Source organism: Boleophthalmus pectinirostris, unplaced genomic scaffold, assembly GCF_026225935.1.
Source record: "Boleophthalmus pectinirostris isolate CB_2022bp ecotype Guang Dong unplaced genomic scaffold, ASM2622593v1 HiC_scaffold_14, whole genome shotgun sequence".
In the NCBI taxonomy this organism is placed as follows: Eukaryota; Metazoa; Chordata; class Actinopteri; order Gobiiformes; family Gobiidae; genus Boleophthalmus; species Boleophthalmus pectinirostris.
The window spans coordinates 36,865,898-36,887,722 of NW_026571047.1; the positions used below are offsets into that span (position 1 = coordinate 36,865,898).

Sequence of the window (21,825 nt, forward strand, 5' to 3'; positions counted from 1 at the left end):
AAATACAGTATTGACATTGTAGGCTGCTGTATCGATATGTCGCCAAGAGTATTTTTTGGTATATTTTACTCAATTATTTTATGAAAAAGCTACAATTGTGTTGCTTCTTTGGAGAAATGAAACTTGTTTATGCAACACCTTTGACTTTTTCACAGTTTTGATAAGTAAAATTCATGTTTTTCATATAATCTTTGCACAAACGTATTGATTTAATAAAGAGTTTTAGTATCACAGCCATTATTTAGTTTGAACTATATCGTATCGAATCGTATTGAATCAAAAGTGTGCAGCATCGAAAAATTTATTGTGTCACAGCCTGTGTATCGAGGTATGTATCGTTCAGCAACTTCTTAATGATACCCGGCTCTAGTCATTTTTATAAGAAATCTAAAAATAACTTCTCTAATAACTTCTATTAGTGATAAAGTCTATTCTCCTGCTGTGTTTGTCAAAACACACCACAACATTTGCAGATTAACTGAACTTTTGACCTGTCCCCATCTCAGTCTAACTCTACAGGGATACTGGAGGATGGGAGGGCATCTGACACACAAGGTTATTCAGGGGTTTCCGTTATATAATACCAATTTAAGGACAGCTGACCACTCAGAAGATGTAATATTTTGTTCTGAATAGTTAATTGCTAACATCATTCTTAAATCCACTCACAAAACACGAGATTTAGGAATTTGTAATGAGGCAAAAAGAAAGTCCAGGCGGAATTACATTTTTGTGAATTTTTTGTACTTGTTTGGAGCACAACTTGGTTTCAGAATGGTTGATTTGACTGAAGATGAGAGAGATTGAGAGTTCCCTTTTATCGGAATCTGGACAAACAGAAATGAATTAAGAAAACGTACAAAACAGGTTAAAATAAACATAAAACATTGTCAAATTTAAGGCAGTTGTTTATAAGCTATTGTCAGAAAATGTTGTTACTCCTTTGTTATAAATGTAAATTATTAGAAAAGTACAAACTCATTGAACAGTAAGATTAAGGGGCTTTAGCTTCCTGTTATAGGTACCATTTTGACTATATACACTAGATATTATTGTTGTTTTGACTTGTTAATTGCTTTGACAATCATACTAATTTCTCAACCCATGTTATAGTATTATTGTAACATGCATTTATGTTCATTTATCCTTTTGTTTGAACAGGAGCTGGACGCACGTGGACTCAAAGCTACCCTCATCCCAGTGCTGTCCTTTAAATTTGTCTCTCTGAACACACTTTCAGATAAGGTGAGATTCTGACTTTGAGTAAACAGATTAGAATAGGATGTTGAATATTTAAAGCTGTTGTTTTTTTGCTGCAGATTTTCCAGCCTGAGAAACATGGCGGTCTGATCTTCACCAGCCCCAGAGCCGTGGAGGCCGTGAGGACGTGTGTGGACGAGAGGAAACAAGGTGACAACGACTACAGAGCTCCAGACTGTGACGACACCCCTCATTTCATTTTCACTGAGCTTAATGTTAAACCAATGCAGATTTTAAGACACTATAAAACAAGCTTTAGCGTTTTTTAACACTATAGAGTGACAGATGCATTTACCAGTAGCAACACAGCAATTATTATTATTTTTTTGCATTGCTGTTTCTACAGAATGGGAGGCGTCTGTGAAGGAAAAGTGGAACTCCAAGTCTGTTTATGTCGTCGGAAAAGCAACAGCCGCTTTAGGTAAGAAGAGTCAGTTTGGTCTCCGGTTTCATTCAGTTTCTACTATTACGTATGGAGACGCTTGCTTAGTGAGTTTGATATTTTAGTATTTTAGAACGTGACAAAACCCCTTCAAAGTGTGTGTGTTTATTGTTTTTTTGGCTGAAGTGTGCGACGAGCAGCTGCGGCTCTCGGAGACGCGTCAAACTCTGTCTCCTCTGTTTTGGGTCGTTTGGTTTGGAGGAAACGAGCTCAGCACACGTCACAGTTTGGTGTCAGTGCAGTTTAAGTCTTAACTGTGTCGCCGCCGTAAAACTACACGTCGTTGTGTCTTTAGGCAAGACACTCGTTGCTTAGAATGAAAGTAGTATGCGAGTGTTACTTTTCATTACAGATGCACCACTCCAGCTTTTACAGTTCCAATATTTTAGATTTTAGATTTTATTACTTATTTTTCTACTATATTTTGACATTTACATTTATAGAATTATGTCTTATTTGACATATGTTGCATTATATTTTAAAATACATTTCCTCTTCTCACAGTTGAAAATCTGGGCTTGAATCCTTTGGGGGAAGACACTGGGACTGCAGACGTCCTCTCCAAACTCATCATCGAAAGTGAGATATTTGAACATCGTTAAAATGTTTTTCATTCAAGCTTTAAGATTTATCAACTGATATTTTTTATTTTAGGAGAAGACAAAAACATCCCTCCGTTGTTTTTCCCTTGTGGTTCGATCAAGAGGGAAGTCCTGCCCACGGCTCTGAAAGAAAACGGTGAGATCATGTTACAGATACAAGTGTCAAATAAACAAAATGAATCTGTTTAAATGAATAAATAAATAAAAACATGTTTGTGTGTTCGGTTTGCAGGAGTTCCTCTGGAGACACTGACAGTTTATCAAACGGCCGAACATCCAGATCTGGAGAAAAACCTCAAGAATTATTTTACTGAGCAGGTAAAGTTTATATTTTGTTCAGTGGCGGAGTGTTTTTTTTTCCTGGTTGCACAGAATCCCTCCATCCTGAGACAAGTGTGAATAATTGGACTACATTTTTGTCTTGTTTTTACTTTGTGAGTCATTATTATTTATTTAAAAATCTGATTCATACATCTGGGTCACATGGCCATTTTTCAACAATAATAACACATTAATGAGTTTTGAACAGGAAGTCAGTGGACCTGTTTCTGTTCCTAAAGCTGCACTGTGTAACTTTTTTGTGGTGTCCATCACCTGCTTGCTACTATGGAGATGCCATTGCTCTGTCTGGAATGTTCCACAGTGTGACATTAAACAGCTTTACTTTACATTTATTCAATTACAGGCGGTTTTATATCTCAAGAAAACCTAGAAAAACAGGTGTTCTGACTGTGAGGGGGGTCGCCTCTCCACAGATCTGACCTGTAACTTGGTCTGGTTGGGTGTCCATGAAGATAGAAAGGTTTAATGCCATACTGCGGAACATTCTAGACAAAGTAATATGAACTATACATCTAAACACAATGTTTCTTTAAGATAAAAAACAATTGTAGAATAATGAAGTATGTTATAGTTTAATACAAAATAATATGAAATACATGAAAAAGCATTGTATGTCTTCTTTAAAGTCATATGTCTGTGTGTTTAGGGCGTTCCTGTGAGTGTGGCGTTCTTCAGTCCCTTCTGGAGTGAAGTTCTGTCTGGAGGTGGTGAGGAGATTATCAGGAGACCAGCTCGCTCAGATTAAAGTACGATTCTGTCAAACTCTTAAACTGTGTTCAGACCGAAGCATCGAGGCGTCCAGTTTACACACAAAGTCTATCTGGACGCGAGTCTAGGGCGTATTTGTGGCGTGTCTTCAGGCGTTAGCACAGTGAGAATCTGCCATCGATGTGGCGCTTCTTGAACATTCAGGCGTCGATGCTCTGAACGAGTGTCCAGGGCGTTGGTGTCAGAAGTTGAAAAAGCTGAACTTTTGGCGTTTGACTCGCCGAGTCAACCAAACATGGACGACTCTCCAGTGACGTAGTGACGATATTATCCTGGAGAAGGAGAAGAAAGAAAAAGACCCGGGACCCACAAACACCAGAACAAGAAATCTACGGCGTGTCACTAGCGGAGGATAAATATATACACTCCTTAACCGCTGATCGTCTCTGCTGATGTGTTTTATATAATAAATACAGTAAAGTCTCTCGACCGGAAAAACAAGGCACTCGCAGACCGCAGCAAGGCTCTGGACGCATGTCACATATTTTTCACCCGTTCGTCCACGGCGTCCAAGACGTGCGTCGGGGGCCTCTGAGCTCAAATGCAAAGGCGTCAAACTACAGACGTCCAGAGTGTTTTTTGATGCTCTGGTCTGAACGCAGAATTAGACCAAGCTGACAGCTGCATGGGGCCAGTTTTAGCCTCTCCGTTTATGCACGTTAGACATTTCCAACTGTTTTTGTTTGTTTCAGTTTGCAGCGATCGGTCCGACCACAGAGGAGGCCATGAGAGCTGAAGGACTCACAGTGAACGCTGTGGCTGTGAAACCTACAGCAGAACATCTGAGCGCAGCCATCCACAAAGCACTGCAGTAACTCAGACTCTACTGCAGTAACTCAGACTTAACTCAGACTTTACTACTGTAACCCAGACTTTAACTGAGACTCTACTGCAGTAACTCAGACTGCAGTAACTGAGACTCTACTGCAGTAACTGAGACTCTACTGCAGTAACCCAGACTCTACTGCAGTAACCCAGACTCTACTGCAGTAACCAGACTCTACTGCAGTAACTCAGACTCTACTGCAGTAACCCAGACTCTACTGCAGTAACTCAGACTCTACTGCAGTAACTCAGACTCTACTGCAGTAACCCAGACTTTAACTGAGACTCTACTGCAGTAACTCAGACTCTACTGCAGTAACTCAGACTCTACTGCAGTAACCGAGACTACTGCAGTACTGCACTGTAACTGAGACTCTACTGCAGTAACCCAGACTCTACTGCAGTAACCCAGACTCTACTGCAGTAACTGAGACTCTACTGCAGTAACCCAGACTCTACTGCAGTAACTGAGACTCTACTGCAGTAACCCAGACTCTACTGCAGTAACTCAGACTCTACTGCAGTAACTGAGACTCTACTGCAGTAACCCAGACTCTACTGCAGTAACCCAGACTCTACTGCAGTAACTCAGACTCTACTGCAGTAACCCAGACTCTACTGCAGTAACTCAGACTCTACTGCAGTAACTCAGACTCTACTACAGTAACTCAGACTCTACTGCAGTAACTCAGACTCTACTGCAGTAACTCAGACTCTACTGCAGTAACTCAGACTCTACTGCAGTAACTCAGACTCTACTGCAGTAACCCAGACTCTACTGCAGTAACTCAGACTCTACTGCAGTAACTCAGACTCTACTACAGTAACTCAGACTCTACTGCAGTAACCCAGACTCTACTGCAGTAACTCAGACTCTACTGCAGTAACCCAGACTCTACTGCAGTAACTGAGACTCTACTGCAGTAACTGAGACTCTACTGCAGTAACCCAGACTCTACTGCAGTAACTCAGACTCTACTGCAGTAACTCAGACTCTACTGCAGTAACTCAGACTCTACTGCAGTAACTCAGACTCTACTGCAGTAACTCAGACTCTACTGCAGTAACCCAGACTCTACTGCAGTAACTCAGACTCTACTGCAGTAACTGAGACTCTACTGCAGTAACTGAGACTCTACTGCAGTAACTGAGACTCTACTGCAGTAACCCAGACTCTACTGCAGTAACTCAGACTCTACTGCAGTAACTCAGACTCTACTGCAGTAACTGAGACTCTACTGCAGTAACCCAGACTCTACTGCAGTAACTCAGACTCTACTGCAGTAACCCAGACTCTACTGCAGTAACCCAGACTCTACTGCAGTAACTCAGACTCTACTACAGTAACCCAGACTCTACTGCAGTAACTCAGACTTTAACTCAGACTTTACTACTGTAACCCAGACTTTAACTGAGACTCTACTGCAGTAACCCAGACTCTACTGCAGTAACCCAGACTCTACTGCAGTAACCCAGACTCTACTACAGTAACCCAGACTCTACTGCAGTAACCCAGTAACTGAGACTCTACTGCAGTAACCGAGACTCTACTACAGTAACCCAGACTCTACTGCAGTAACCCAGACTCTACTGCAGTAACTGAGACTCTACTGCAGTAAATGAGACTCTTGTCTATCCAGGGGTTTCAGAATTATAGGATCTAAAATCTAGGACCGTTGCCTTAAGAATCAACAATTTAAAACAAACTATTACATCTAGGGAATTGGGAAAAAGTCCTTAAAATGCTGTAAGAGGAAGCTGAAGCTCATGAATACATCCTTCCAGTGTTTGTGAACAGAACACCTGTGCTCTAAAAACTTACACTGTTTCATACATTTTCAACGGGAGAGTTAGTATTAGCTTCCAAACATCACAAACTCTTATAAACCAGGTTCTGTTTTGGCCACTGACAATCACTCCAGAGCCTCGTTAGAAAACAAAATTGGTTGGTGCAGTAATTAGAGCCAAAATGATCATAAGAGCGAACTACCACGTAATTAATATTCCTTAAATCGAATGTTATTACGAAACTAATCACAATATCTGACGAGCACCAAAGATTTGCCAGTTTTATGTTTTATTTTTATTTCATCAAGCGTCACAAACACTGCAGACGTCAGTGAACTTTAGAAACTGGAGCTGGAAGTTTAAGTTAATGAACATAATATAATCAACCACCACTAGTCTGCGCTGTCTAAAAACGTCCAAATTCATGTTTTTATTTTGCTTTTCTATTAAAATAAATAGGACAGAATGTAAATATGAGTACAGAAGAGTGTGCAGATCTTCTAAACTTTAAACCCACGTCCTGTTTAACTTATACAAGTCTGAGATAAAATGTTTTTTATTTTGTCTGTTAAGTTATTGCTTTAAATGTGCTCTTGTTATTGTTTGTAAAGATTTAGTTAAGTTTAAAAAGTGTGTCTGGTGTAAAGGCATTCAACTGTGTAAAGTAAAATAATGAATGAAAAAAATATTTTGGACACACGAGATGTAAATTGTTATTATTTAAATGTTATAATATCAGAAATGAAAAAGAAATAAAAGTGGCATTAAACTTCTACAAACTTCTCTTACTTCTAAAACTCAATATTACAATTCCAAACTTTTGTGTTTTTTTTGCTTTCTAGAATAAAAAAATTTCAGATGTACCTTTATAACTTAACATTTTTTGAACAAAATCTCCAAATTCCAATCCACAAATGTTGAATCTTCTCATCTTATGGCTTAAAGGTGCACTGTGTAGCTTTTCTAGTCCGCAGGAAGTCCGCCACAAACCTGTTTCCACGGCGACGTCATTGCTTTGTAGGTTTGGAAAGTTTCACAGTACGGCATTAAACTCTTAGGTGTCGCATTTATTCAGTTACAGGTGTTTTACGGCTCAAAAATACAACAAAAACGTGAATTTCTACAGTGAGTGCGCTCGCCTCTCCACAGATCTGACCCGTAACTTGGTCTAGAGGCATTGTAGGCTTGTCTCCGTGGGAATACATAAGTTAAATGCCGTACTGTGGGACATTCTAGACAAAGCAATAACAATTTTATGAAGACAAACAAGTGGCGGACGCTCCAAAAGAAAGTTACACGGTGAAACTTTAATGTCGTTTCAAGTTTTTCGAGTTGAACAATGGCTCCACTTTTGTTTATTTATCAGGGACGGGACAAGACACAATTTCCGCAATACGAGACGAGATACAAGATCGGGTCCACAAAAACAAGACGAGACGAGATTTTAACATAATTCCTAATATTTCAAAGTTAAAAGTTTGCTTTATTGTCAATTTCTTCGCATGTACAAGACATAAAAAGGAATTGAAATTACGTTTCTCTCTATCTAGGCTGAGCAGATGACCCTGTTCACCCGGGACAGTCCCAGTTTTGAGCCTGTGTCCCCTGTCCCAGCAGATTTATACAAAACCAGAGATTTGACCCAGTTTTATACAAGAAATGTTCCAGGTGTCAGGTGTATTTTTGACCAATTTGATCCAAACCAGGTCTAAACCAGAACTAAACTAAACGGGAAACGGCCGTTATCCGTTTTTTCCCATTTTTCATTTAAACACAAAATCGAAAACTGAAAAAACGAATCATTATCTGTTTTTTCATTTTGGTTTTGGAGACAAATAATGAAGAAAATAGTTGTGTTTTCTTATTTTTGGTTTTATTTTGAAAAACAAATGAACGAACGACGCACAGATTGAGCTACTTCGAAGACTTTGAACTTTGTGCCAGTTTTTGTTTCATGACACTTAAACAGCAAACTCCACCTGCGATTTCTCACCTCTGTTGAGTATTTAGTCTTGATTCTAGTTTTAGTATTGATCAGTAAACGTTTTAAGCCCCCGTTACGTGATATTTTAGTGGTCAGGTTCCGTTTGTCGACTCTTGAAGCTCGTTTCAGTTCGTTCAAAACCAGCGACCCGCGATTCACACTTTAACACAATGTAGTTCCATCTGCCTACAGTAAAAAAAACACAAAGCTCCACTCTTCTCACCCGGGTGTTTAAACCGAACTGCAAAAATCACACCTGGGAGTGGGCGGAGTCTCACCTGGAAGTGGGAGGAGCCTCTGTCGCTCTATATAAGTCTATGGGACGCTCACAGATTGTATTTTTTAAAGAGACGGAGTAAAAACAAAGCCACGATGCTGACTCTTATCCAGCGGAGACCCTTTTATTTTGTGTTTTTGTCGATTTTGTTGACGGGCATTAGTTCAGATGCGGAGAGACTTTTCCATCAGAGGGACCACTCGGACCTGCAGGCTTTAAACCAGCACCGAGCCCAGCCAATCACAGACCCCCACACTGCAGAGGTGAGTGACCACAGCCAATCACAGACCCCCACACTGCAGAGGTGAGTGACCAGAGACAATTTTTTTTATTATTACAGAAACATAACAAGACAAAACAGCTTCCTCGCTCTGTTTTTTTATGAAGTTTTGGTCTTTCAAACATATTTATAAATTAAGGCTTGCGAAAAAGTGCGCACGGTTCAAAAATTTCAACGAGCCGTAACCCAGGAACGACTCAAGGGACTGAGCTAAAATTTGAGATTCTTTCATTTGGTGGTTTTAGAAATATTTTGAAATTTTTTCAGCCTACACACACACACACACACACACACACACACATACATATATACACATACATAATTTAAAGCCAAAATGAATCAAAAACAAACTTGACAAACATGTAAACTTTAATTGATGCAGATAATACGTACAACAAAAATCAATACAAGAAACTGAGGAAGTGGTTAAAAATAAACTCCTAATTCTTCTGTAATTTTGAGTGTTTTAATAGATTTAATGTTACAAATAGTTTCCAGTGTTTGAAGATCATTTTTGATGTCGAGAATAATGATTTTGAAAAGGGGTCTGGAATTGGAGAATTTGGATTTATGGATGTGAAACCAGGTTTACTAAATATTCGTTACAACTATGAGATAAAAGTGTAACAGCAGGGTTCCCACGGTCATGGAAATCTTGGAAAAGTCATGGAAATTGAAAATGTCCTTTTCCAGGATAAAGATAAAGATATGAAATTTTGTACATTTAGTGAAGGTTTTGGAAAAGTCATGGAATTATAGTATCTCCTTCACACAACTCCAGGGTTCTGTTAAGTTCTCACGAGTCTGTTCTGATTATTTGTGAACGTCTGCGTCTTTTGTTTAAAAGTGACGACAATAAATGCACTGACAGGATTTTGTGTGCACCATAAAGTGAGTGGAAAGAGTTCACATTTCATATTTAGCCCTAAAAGTCTGATCAAGTCTATACATGTAGGTGCTGTAAAGTCATGGAAAATTCACTTTAGCTCATGAAAAAGTCATGGAAAGTTTTGATCCATAGGCATGAAAGACGGTAACTTTACAGCAGACAAAAGTGCGCCATTTTGTGCGCCCCAGGTCCTCACACCCAGGGCACTAATCAGTGTAGGATCACCACTGCTTCTAACGGCATTACGTCCTCAAAAACAGACCTGGAGTTGTGTTCGGTTTTATCTGTCTGCATCTGCAAAGCTCAAAATGCTCTGTTCCACTTTGTGATGTCATGATGAGGTAGTTTTCAAGTGAACAGTTTCTTTTACTTTTAGATCAGTAGAGATTGACAATTCCAGGACCTGAAATGATCCAAATGATTCGATAGGCAAGGCAAGTTTATTTGTACAGCAAGTTCGTACACAAAGTAATTCAAAGTGCTTTACAGAATAAGAAATACATTAAAATCATAATAAAAACAAATCAAACATAAATAATCATGAAGATTAAAATTAAAAAAGAGAGACATAAATTGGAGAGAAGAGTGCGGAATGAAAACCTTTCAGTTATTTGCACAGTTAAACAGAAATGTTTAGAGTCTGGATTTAAACAGCGTCCAGAAGAGTCTGTCTCACATGTTCAGACTGTTCCAGGTTTTAGCTGCATGAACCTGAAACTCTGACTCCCCTTGTTTAGTCGTGACTCTGGGCACCAGCAGGAGTTGGTCCCTGAGCTCCTCAGAGTGTAGATGTTCATATGACACTAACATGTCACAGATGGACTTTGGTGCTCGAATGGAGCACTTGTACAAGCAGAGCTGCTTTAAAGTCTCTGAGCCACAGGAGCCAGAGCAGAGACCTGAGACCAGGACTTATGTGCTCGTACTTCCTAGTTCGAGTCAGGACGAGCTGAGCGTTCTGGATGTTCTGATGTTCTGGATGTTTGGTGTTCTGGATGTTCTGCAGCGTCTCACAGCTCGTTTGGAGAGCAGTGAGCAGCATTAAGTATCTAAACTCATGGATAAGTTTCTCCAAGTCTGCTTTAGACAGTAAACCTTTGATTTTTCCTGTTTTTTAGATGGTAAAAGGCTGCAGATGTTATTGATTTGATGTGGCTGTTAAAGTCAAGTCTGTCCATTATTACCCTGAGATTTCTTGCCTGATTTGAAGGTTTTAGAGCGAGAGACTGGAGGTGATGCTGACACTGTCCCTTTGTTTCTGTGGACCAAACACTATGACTTCAGTCTTGTCAGAGTTTAGCTGGAGAAAATTGTTTTGCATCCACACACTGATCTGTTGGATGCAGTGACCAAGTGAGTCCACTGGTCCATAGTCTCCTGCTGCCAGAGAGACGTAGATCTGAGTGTCGTCTGCATAATTAGGACACGATTGCTGCTTATTAACTGGCCTAATGGCAGCATGTAGAGATTGAACAACAGGGGGCCCAGGATGACCCTGAGGCACCCCACAGGTCAATGTGATTGAGACACAGTTTCCAATTTCAACAAGTGAAGGTGTATGGAGTTTAAAAGAGTTTAAAAACACACTGGAGCACTTCCCGTATCACCTCATGACATCACAAGGTGGAACGGAGTGTTGAACTCAGCCTAAATGTGCAGGGTTTCTGTGTTAAACATGTGTGAATGAAACAAAAAGCACAACTCCAGGTCTGTTTGTGATGAGGAAACTTGATTATAACGTAGATCAGAAAACGCAAAATGGGCTTTTTATACGAACTGTAAATGTAAGTAGAGCGTTCTGAATGTACAAAGAAAGATAAGACTGACATTATTTTTGTTGCCATTTCCCCAGTTTTCCAACAGTATCGACACATCAGTAAAAATCGACGGAAATAATAATAAAGTTCTGTTTTGTTCCGTAGATGTTCCTGTCCAGATACGGGTTCCTGAGGCCGGTGAAGTGGGAGGAGCAGCTCTACGAAGAACCGGAGGAGCCAGACTTTTCGTTTTTAGAGTTAAACGAGTTTAACATCGAGGAGGGCTCCGCTGCGCCGCGCTCACGAGACGCCGACCGCCCAAACGAACAAAAACCACACGACCCACAGTTCGTCAGCGCGCTCAGAGACTTCCAGAAGCTGTCCGGACTCAGCGTGACCGGGGTTTTCGACGAAGCCACGAAAAACGCCATGAACCGACCCAGGTGTGGAGTCCCGGACGTAGAAGCTGAGACGTTTTTTGAAGAAGATCTGGACAATTCCGAGATTGAAAAGTTTAGAAAAAGATGAAAATTTGGACAAGAATTTTGAAAATAGTGCAAACCACAGCAAACCGAATATTGACGATTCTGAAATTGAAAGTTTTGAAAAAGTTGAAAATTTTTGACGAGAATTTTGAGACCATTTCAAGTAACTCTTCAGAAGATGATTTACAAAATTTTAACGACAAAAACTCAAATTTCAATGAAAAGACACACCCAAAATTTATGAAAAACTTTGACCCAATTGCAAACCATACTGATTTTCATAATAGTAATGGAAAATTTGTGGTTGAAACTTCAGATACTGAAAATTTTGATAATTTTGAGAACTCTTCTGGAAATTATTTTGAAAATTTTAACAATATAAACAAAACTATTCATAATTTTTCCAGTGAAACAGACTCAAAAATGTCCAACTTTGACCCAATTGGAAACCATACTAATTTCAATAATAATTCTGGAAAATTTGCAATTGAAACTTCAGATATTGGAAATTTAGAACATTTTGAAAACTCTTCTGGAAATTATTTTGAAAATCTTAATATAAACAAAACTTTTCATAACGTTTCCAATGAAACAGACTCAAAAATGACTAGCTTTGATAATAGTACTGGAAAATTTGCGATTGAAACTTCAAATATTGAAAATTTTGATAATTTTGCGGATTCTTCTGGAAATTATTTTGAAAATTTTAACAATATAAACAATACTTTTGATAACTTTTCCAGTGACTCAAAAATGCCTAAAAATTTTCACCCAACTGGAGACCATACTTCCATAAATAGTAGTACTGGCAAAATGGTGATTGAAAATTCAAATATTGACAATTTGAACACAACTTTTGAGAATGAAACAGCATTTTATTTTGGTGGTAGCAATCTTTATAATTTTGAAAATGAAACTGTACTGAATTTGACCAATTTTAACCCTAATGGATACACAACGATAACAGACATTTCACAAAACTATGAAACAGAAAAACTGAACATTGAAATTAAAGAATGGCCTCCAAATAATCAAAGCAAAATTTCAAACTATCAAACTTTGAAGATGACTTTCAGTAATATGGTGAATTTGAATGAAACAAACTTGAATTTTACCAGAAATTTTTACCAAATTTCAAACATTTCACAGGATAATAGTTCTGACGCAACGGTTACTGAAACAGAATTTGACAAACCTCTTATTGAAATGTCTGAAATTGGAAATCTCAACAAAAGTTTTGATCCAAACTACAATTCTTCTGTAGATTTGTTCTTAAATTTTAACAACACACACAGCTCTCACAAAAACAGTTTGAATTTGTCCAGAAATTTTGACCCAAATTTGAACGATACAAATTTGAATAACTTTTCAAATGAAGCTGTCTCGATTTTCAATGAGACAAACACAAATTCTTCTAACAAATTTGACCAATTCTTGCTTAACACTGCTGTTGAGAATATCCAAAATAGAACAGAATATCTTGATACGGAAATCAGCTTTTTTAATGGAACTATTTTAAATTCTACCAACATTTTTGATCCAATTTCTAATGACACAACAAGAGAAATGATGCATCAGAATAGTACAGATATAAAAGCTGTTGAATCGAAGAAAAATTTTGTTATTGGCGATTTATTTTTCACAAACCTTTCCAATGAAACAAATTCTACCACCAATTTTGACCCAATTTCTAATTACACTGGTGTAGAAAGTGTGCTCCAAAATAGTACAGATAAAAAAGCTGTTAAAACTACAAATTCCACAATGGACAATTTCAAATTTAGACTCAAATTAAATTCAAATTTTGACCCAAATGACAATTATACTGAAATAGAAAATATGCAGCAAAATAGTACTGACAAAAGAGCCACTGAAACTAAAATTTCTACTGTTGACAATTTAAATTTTCAAAAGTTTTTGAATGAAACAAATAAAAATTTGACCACCAATTTTGACCCAATTTCCAACAACGCTACTAAAGAAAATCTGCATCTAAACAGTACAGAGATAGAATCTTTTGAAATCAACTTTTTCCACAAAACTGACTTTAATTCTTCAACAAATCTTGATGAAATTGACAATGAAATGATGCAGCAAAACAGTACAAACAAAATAAATAATGAAACTTCAAAAAATTCTACCACCGAAATTAAAAATGAACATTTAAATTCTAGTTTTGATCACATTTCCAATTACACTAATACGGAAAATATGTTCCAAAATAGTACAGAAATGAGCATTAAAACTACAAATTCCATTCGGGACATTTTAAATTTTAGAAACTATTCAAATTTTGACAAACAAGCCACAGAAACCAAAAATTCTACTGCCAATTTTGACCAAATTTCCAACACTACTAAAGAAAACCTTCATCAAAACAGTTCAGAGAGAGAAGCTTTTGAAATAAACTTTTTCAGCAAAACTGACTTAAATTCTTCTTCAAATCTTGCCGAAATTGACAATGAGACTATGATAGAAATGATGCACCAAAACAATACAGACAAAATAAAAAAGAAAACCATCGAAATTGAAAATTTTGACCAAATTTCCAATGACACTTATACAGAAAATATGCTCCAAAACAGGACAGAAAATGGCATTAAAACTTCAAATTCTACTCTGGACAATTTATATTTTAGAAACTCTACTATAGAAAATATGCAGCAAAATTTTACTGTTCACAATTTAAATTTTCAAAACTTTTCGACTGAAACAAATCAAAATTCAACCACAGAATTTGAGCAAAGCGCTAATAAAACTACAAACAAAACACAACAACAAAACATGGACAAAACAAGTTCTGGAATCACAGAAACTGTTGAAAATCCCGCGGTTACTCGTCGGAAGCGCCACCTCGCGTCCGTGTTGTCCGGGCGCAGACGGAGGCGCAGGGAGGCCGGCGGGTACATGGCGTTTTCGAAGAGCGTCCTGAGGTGGCGTCTGATGGGAGAAGGTTACAGCAGCCAGCTCTCGGTGGAGGAGCAGAGGTACGTCTTCAGACTGGCCTTCAGGATGTGGAGCGAGGTCTGCCCCCTGGAGTTCATCGAGGACACTGCGTCGCCGCTGGAGGAGATCGACATCCGGCTCGGGTTTGGGACAGGTGACGGAAATACTTATATTAAAGATGCACTGTGTAACTTTTCTGAGGGGGCTTGACAACGTCCACCACCTACTCCAGGGATAAGTTATTGCTTTGCGTAGAATATTCCACAGTTTTGCAGCTGCCATTCGTGATTAGACTGGCAGACGTCCACATTTACCTGAGACAGTCCCAGTTTTGAGCCTGTGTCCCCTGTCGCTGCAGATTTATACAAAACCAATCCAAAGAAATGTCCCTGGTGTCTCTATTTTTGACCAATTTGATCCCAAGCCAACAGTAAAGAGAGACATACATTGACATTTGTTTAGTTAAAACACAGAAAAGCAGCTTAAAAACGACCAAAACACAAAGAAAATGTGACTCTACTGACTCATGTTCGTCATGAATGGGCCGAGTGCAGAACAATTCTCCTTAATTATGCACTCGTTTCACCATTTTATTCAGGGTTCCCACAGTCATGGAAATCCTGGAAAAGCCATGGACACTGAAAATGTCATTTTCCAAAGCCAAAAAAAAGTCATTTTTTAAATTTAATAGATCGTTTTCAACTTTTGTTTAAAAGAGGCGACAATAAATAAATAAATGCACTGACAGGATTTTGAATGTTAAAAAACTATAATCCCAAACCATAAGGTGAGTGGAAAGAGTTATTTAAAGTTAATTTCATATTTAGCCCTCAAATTCTGATCAATTCTGCTGTGATGTCATGGAAAATTCACTTTTTTTTTTTTTAAGTTTTGAAATTTTGTCAGTGAGAAAGAGTGGGAACCCTGTTTATTATTTGACTTTGAAAATCTGGTCACGTTAGGGGAGGACAAGTTCCACACCTGCTGTATACTGGTGGGGAAAAATGGTAGCTTTAAACGTACCTATCTTACATTTATTCATTTATAGCTGTTTTTTATTCAGCAATAATACCTTAAAAACATGCTTTCATAGTCTGCACAGATGTGACCAGTAACTCGGCTTTGTGGTCTTCATGGCGTCAGCTAAGGCTCGGTGTCATCAAGAAGTTGCCAATACGACACATACCTCGATACGTAGAAAATGCTCCTGGTCCACCTCTAAGTGTCCCTAATGTCGAACAGTGTAGTTTTATGTAGTTATATTTTTATATTTGACGTGTTTGTTGTTTCGGTGCAGGGCGTCACTTGGGCTGTCAGCAGAGGTTTGACGGTTCGGGGAGGGAGTTCGCTCACGCCTGGTTTTTAGGCGACATCCACTTTGACGACGACGAACACTTCACTGGACCCAGCGCAGGGAAAGGCATCAGTCTGCTCAAGGTACATGCACTTACAGTATACAGACTGGGTTTAAGTCTGGACACAACAGAAGATTTATGGGTCACTCCTTTCAGTAGTTTCTGTAGTGAATATAAACCCCGATCTGTTGCCTGCAGGTGGCGGTTCATGAGATCGGTCACGTCCTGGGCCTCCCGCACATCCACAGACCCGGCTCCATCATGCAGCCCAGTTACCTGCCTCACGAGTCCAGCTTCGAGGTCGACTGGATGGACCGCAAAGCCATTCAGAACCTCTACGGTGAGAAAGGCTCGTTTACTATTTATGTTTTTAGGTTCTTTATTCAGACCAAGAGTTTGTTTTCGTAGCTGACAGTTTCGACTGCTCATTAGTGGTCTTCCTAACACGTGATGTTACTGTGACGTGTTGCTCAGCTGATTTAAACAGGTTTTGGCGCTGTCTTCCTACCAAACAAACCTTGTAATAAAACACAAAGCAGAACAGGAACAACAGTCTTTGTGATCGGAGATTTAGGCTACGTTCAGACTGCAGGGTTTAACGCTCAATTCGGATTTGTTTGTGAAATCTGATGTTTTTTCGAGGTCGTTCACATTTCCAGTTAAATGTGACTTGTATGTGACTCCAGTGTGAACATTAAACAGCCCAAAAGTGTCCCACATGTGACACTGGAGACACGACGACGTCAACCGCAGCGAGCGTCTCTGTGTTTACGGAAGTTGTCCAAACATGGACGCAGCATCGAGCACCTGGAGATTTTAAAGTTCCTCTCGTACCGGAGCCAGAACATGAACAACTTACTTGTTTTAAGGAGGAGATTGAGAAGGAGAAGGACGAGGTTTTTGGTGGTGGTGTTTTGTGGTGAGTGGTGATGTGCTTCACTTCAGTGACATGGAGTTCATTAACAATTTTCGCCGACTTCAGCGCAGAATAGTGACGTTTGTGTCTTGTTGATAACGTGTAGGTGGATGAATGCACTTTGGCCGTTCAGACTGAAGTCACATGTCAAAAGATCAGATATGTATCAGTTTCAGGAGCACATATCCAAGTGTCCTGGGTCACATTTGAAAAAATCGGATCTGTGTGGTTCAGACTGTCATTAAAAGATCAGATACAGGAACATAGAGCCAAAAAATCGGATTTGGGTCACTTCAGGCTGCAGTCTGAACGCAGCCTTAGATTCTCCTCTTGTCGGTGGTGTGTGCTTTTTGTCGCACGTTTAAAAATTGTTTAAGACTGAAAAATCCTGTAGTGTGTGGGGGTCTTAAGACTCTGGCTCAGTTGTGGTTGTAATACCTTTTCTAAAACTGTATGAGTGCAGGTTACGGACATTTTTCTGTAGTTAATTTCTTTATTTTGATCTGTCCTCCCGTGCGTTCGCTCAGGTGGCTGTAGGGGGCGCTTCAACACCGTGTTCGACTGGATCCGCAGAGAGAGGACGGCGCTCGGGGAGGTGGTGATCAGGTTCAACACGTACTTCATGAGGCAGGGCTGGTACTGGCTCTACGAGAACCGCAACAACAGGACCAGGTACGGCGACCCGGTGTCCCTGCAGAGCGGCTGGAGGGGGCTGCCTCTGAGCGGGGTGGACGCCTTCGTGCACGTGTGGAGCCGCAGGACCGACCGCGTATACTTCTTTAAAGGTACAATATAAACATGTACTACATAAAATACCTACGGCTTTAAAGGTAAAATGTAAATATGATCTGATCTGTTCTAATGTCATTTCCTCGTCACAAACAGACCTGGAGTTGTGTTTTGTTTCAGTCACATGTTTAACACACAAACCCTGAAGATTTAAGCTCAGTTCCTCTCTCAAACTAAACATTCTTTTCCAACTTGTGATGTCAAGTGCTCCACTGTGTTTTTAAACTCCAAACACCTTCATTAAAATCTTTGGATGATTTCAGCCCTCAATTTCTCCACTCAATTTAATTTCTCTCCAGAGACCAGATCAGGAATCAGAACACACTAGAGGGTTCACAAAAACCCCGGAAGTGCAAGTTTGGGCACCAGCCAATCAGCGAAGAGCCAGACATTCCGTGTTGTCACCGATTCCTGAGATTGAGGATTTAAAGACGGAACAAAGAGAATTTTTGGTGAATTTTATCAAGGGGAAAGAAGTTATTGTCCTTCTTCCTATGGGATTTGGTGCATTACATACGTCACGACCAAACAGCAGCGATTGGTTAAATAAAAAAAGTACCCGCCTACCGTCGAGCGAACGAATCCTGATGCTGCGAGGTCAGACGGTTTCCATGAAGTGAAACCGTCTGATGAATCAGGCTACTGAAATTGCCATTTCTCTAAACAAAACTACCACTTGATGACATCACAAGGTGAAACCGAGTATTTTGAGTTTGTAAATGTAAACAGACTCTCAGAGACTGTCATGGTAATTCTAACAGCAACTAGTATGCTAACTGTGCACTTCTTGATTATCAGATATTTTGACTCCAAGAGCTGGTTATATAATATATCTGTACTGGGCCAAGCTCATTTTGCTCAAATATACATGTGGAAAAATTGGGTACAGCCCCTTTTAGATAAGGGCTGGGCAATTATTTTTTCCATGGGGCCAAATGAGAAACAGAAAATATTGTGGAGGCCAAAATGCTTAACTCAATCCTGCATAATATTAATTTTATTTCTTTATTATAAAAGCAGAAAATATCATTGTTTTGACGAGCTGCTCAGACTGGGAACAGTTTATGTTCTGACTAATCAATGAAAAAGTGAGGCTGCTGAATGAAAAATGTCATAAAAAACACCTCTAAAATAAAAGCAAAGCAGCTTTAGTCTATGAATGAAGTAAACTTTATAAAATATGTTTATTTTGTAATTCTAAATGATCTTACGGACCGGACCAGTCAGAGTCGACCAAATGTATGTGGCCCAGAAGCTGAACAATGCCAAGGTCTGGAATAAGATTTAAAAAATATGTTTAACCCCCAAAAGCAAACAAACAAAAACTATACAATCCTAAAACGTGTACACTGAATTACAGTTATGGCATTGCATTTATAGGAGCAAATTTGGAGCCAGGTCCATACTTGGAAAAGGAATTTATTTACAAAAATAGTGAAATAAAAACGCCAGGATCATGTAGAGTGGGTTATATGAACATTTTAAAACCAAAATGACGAGGTTCACAGCAGCAGGTACAGAGAGAGGGGAGATGATTTTTCAGTGTAAAGTTAATTGGAGCCAGAGTTGATGGAGCCAGAAGTTCCCCCATGTTCACTTCCTGTCCATTTACATACAGTCTGTGTGTAAACCAGATGGTTAAAGGAAAATATCTACAGTCGTATAAATGTTTCTGTGATTCCTGTATTTCTTTTTCCTCCTGTGTCCAGGTTCTCAGTTCTGGAGGTACGACACAGACCAGGACCAGGTGTTCAGGAGAGACCCAGAGGGACTGACCTACCCCAGACTCATCTCCGAGGGCTTCCCCGGCGTCCCCTCGCCCATCGACACCGCCGTGTTCGACCGCAGAGACGGACACATCTACTTCTTCAAGGGGGCGCTGGTGAGCAACACGAACGTTATTATACAAGAGATGTGTATTTTCTACCATTCTAACACTGCAGTGCAAATCAATACAACAGAGAGCGACAGAACCTCTTTCTAGAGTAAATATAAAAGCTGTGGCCTTCGATGGGAACAGTTAGAGGCTGTAAACTATGGTCAATGGTAAATGGTCACATTTTTCTATAGAGCTTTTCCACCTTCAAGGCTCAATTCGCTTTACAACAAGGAACCACTCACCCATTCACACACCAGTGCACACAGACACTGTGGGCAAGGTGGGTTAAGTGTCTTGCCCAAGGACACAACTATGAACCACTAGCCTTTGATTCATGCACAAATCAGTCAAAATGAGACAATATAATGATAATAGGTGTTTAATGAACTTCAGCACAAGTTCACAAATCACTTGGTGAGCGACTTGGAAAGGTTGTAAAGTTTTGGGGTTTTTTTTATTTGAAAAAAAAAAAAAGGTGTTGTTTATGTACAATAGACAATATCAGGGTTGGGCAATTATTTTTTCCATGGGGCCACATGAGAAACAGAAAATATTGTGGAGGCCAAACTGCTGAACTAATTTCTGCATAATATTAATTGTATTTCTTAATAAAAAAAAGTAGTAAATATAATTGTTTTGATGAGCTGCTCAGACTGGGAAGAGTGAGGTTGTCTTACAAAAAATGTCCTCCTCTCCTCCCTCTTTCTTCCCTTTCTCCTCCTCTCCTCTCTCTCTCTCTCCTCCCTCTCTCTTTCTCCTCCTCTCCTCCTCTCCTCCTCCCTCTTCTTCCCTTTCTCCTCCTCTCCTCTCTCTCTCTCTCTCTCCTCTCTCTCTCCTCTCCTCCTCTCCTCTCTCTCCTCTCTCTCTCTCCTCCCTCTTTCTCCCTCTCTCTCCTCCTCTCCTCTCTCTCTCCTCCCTCTTTCTTCCCTTTCTCCTCCTCTCTCTCTCTCCTCTCTCCTTCCTCTCCTCTCCCTCTTCCTCTTCTCCTTCTCCTCTCTCCTCTCTCCTCTCTCCTCTCTCTCCCTCCTCTCTTCTCTCTCCTCCTCTCCTCCTCTCTCTCTCTCTCTCTCTCCTCCCTCTCTTCTCTCCTCTCTCTCTCCTCTCTCCTCCTCTCCTCTCCTCTCTCCTCTCTCCTCCTCTCTCTCCTCCTCCTCCTCTCCTCCTCTCCTCTCTCTCCTCTCTCTCTCTTCCTCCTCTCCTCTCCTCTCTCCTCTCTCCTCCTCTCCTCCTCTCCTCTCCTCTCTCCTCCTCCTCCCTCTCCTCCTCCTCCTCCTCCTCCTCTCCTCCTCTCTCCTCTCCTCCTCTCTCCTCTCTCTCTCCTCTCTCCTCTCTCCTCTCTCTCCTCTCTCCTCCTCCTCCTCCTCTCCTCCTCTCCTCCTCTCTCCTCCTCTCCTCTCCTCCTCTCCTCCTCTCCTCTCTCCTCCTCTCCTCTCTCCTCCTCCTCCTCCTCTCCTCCTCTCTCCTCTCCTCCTCTCCTCCTCTCCTCCTCTCTCCTCTCTCCTCCCTCCTCCTCTCCTCTCTCCTCCTCTCCTCTCCTCCTCTCCTCCTCTCCCTCCCTCCTCTCCTCCCTCCTCCCTCCTTCCCTCAGGTGTTTGCTTTCAGCGTGGACTCCGGTCGTGTTTCTCGTGGTTTCCCTAAACGTCTCCGCTCGGCGTTTCCTCCTCTGGACCCTGGGGACCACCCCGACTCCCACCTGGACGCCGCCTACTTCTCCTACTCCCACAATGCACTGTTCCTGTTCAAAGACACGTCCTTCTGGCAGGTGACGAACGGCAGGGACCGCGGGAGACGCCCGCACCTGCCGAAGAACTCGCTCCTGCCGCAGAGACAGATCCACGAGCGCTGGTTCGACATCTGCAACGTGCACCCCGCCTCGCTCAAACTCAACCCCTGAGGTCTACTGTGTCGCTGTTCTGGTCCGTCACCTGCTTGTTTCCATGGATACGTCACTGCTCTGCCTGGAATGTTCCGCAGTGTGACTTTAAACAGCTCTACTTTACATTTATTCACTTACAATTAGTTTTATCGCCCAAAAACACCGTGAAAAACAAACATTCTGACTGTGAGTGGGTCGCCTCTCCACAGATCTGACCCGTAACCTTGGTCTTGGTTTGGTCTCCGTGGCGATAAAAAGGTTTAATGCAACACTGTGGAACATTCCAGTCAAAGCAATAACTAAATATCCATGGAGAAAAGCGTCTGACGGACCCTCCACCCTCCGGGAAAGTTACACAACGCGTC

At 40.5% G+C, this 21,825-nt stretch overlaps 1 protein-coding gene across 1 annotated transcript in view; it reads left to right on the forward strand.

The window, feature by feature from the left end:
• LOC110170868 (matrix metallopeptidase-21) overlaps positions 1 to 21,611 on the forward strand; it is a 21,884-nt gene extending 273 nt beyond the window's left edge. The window contains 17 exon segments of the mRNA XM_055149968.1: positions 1,162 to 1,245; positions 1,320 to 1,410; positions 1,607 to 1,681; positions 2,207 to 2,281; positions 2,357 to 2,440; positions 2,537 to 2,622; positions 3,293 to 3,322; positions 3,324 to 3,392; positions 4,107 to 4,219; positions 5,577 to 5,583; positions 11,380 to 11,657; positions 13,925 to 14,799; positions 15,943 to 16,082; positions 16,199 to 16,340; positions 17,444 to 17,701; positions 19,415 to 19,587; positions 21,173 to 21,611. Of these exon segments, the coding sequence (XP_055005943.1) occupies positions 1,162 to 1,245; positions 1,320 to 1,410; positions 1,607 to 1,681; positions 2,207 to 2,281; positions 2,357 to 2,440; positions 2,537 to 2,622; positions 3,293 to 3,322; positions 3,324 to 3,392; positions 4,107 to 4,219; positions 5,577 to 5,583; positions 11,380 to 11,657; positions 13,925 to 14,799; positions 15,943 to 16,082; positions 16,199 to 16,340; positions 17,444 to 17,701; positions 19,415 to 19,587; positions 21,173 to 21,478 (2,886 nt within the window). The 3' untranslated portion in view covers positions 21,479 to 21,611.
• Positions 21,612 to 21,825: the final 214 nt, after the last annotated feature.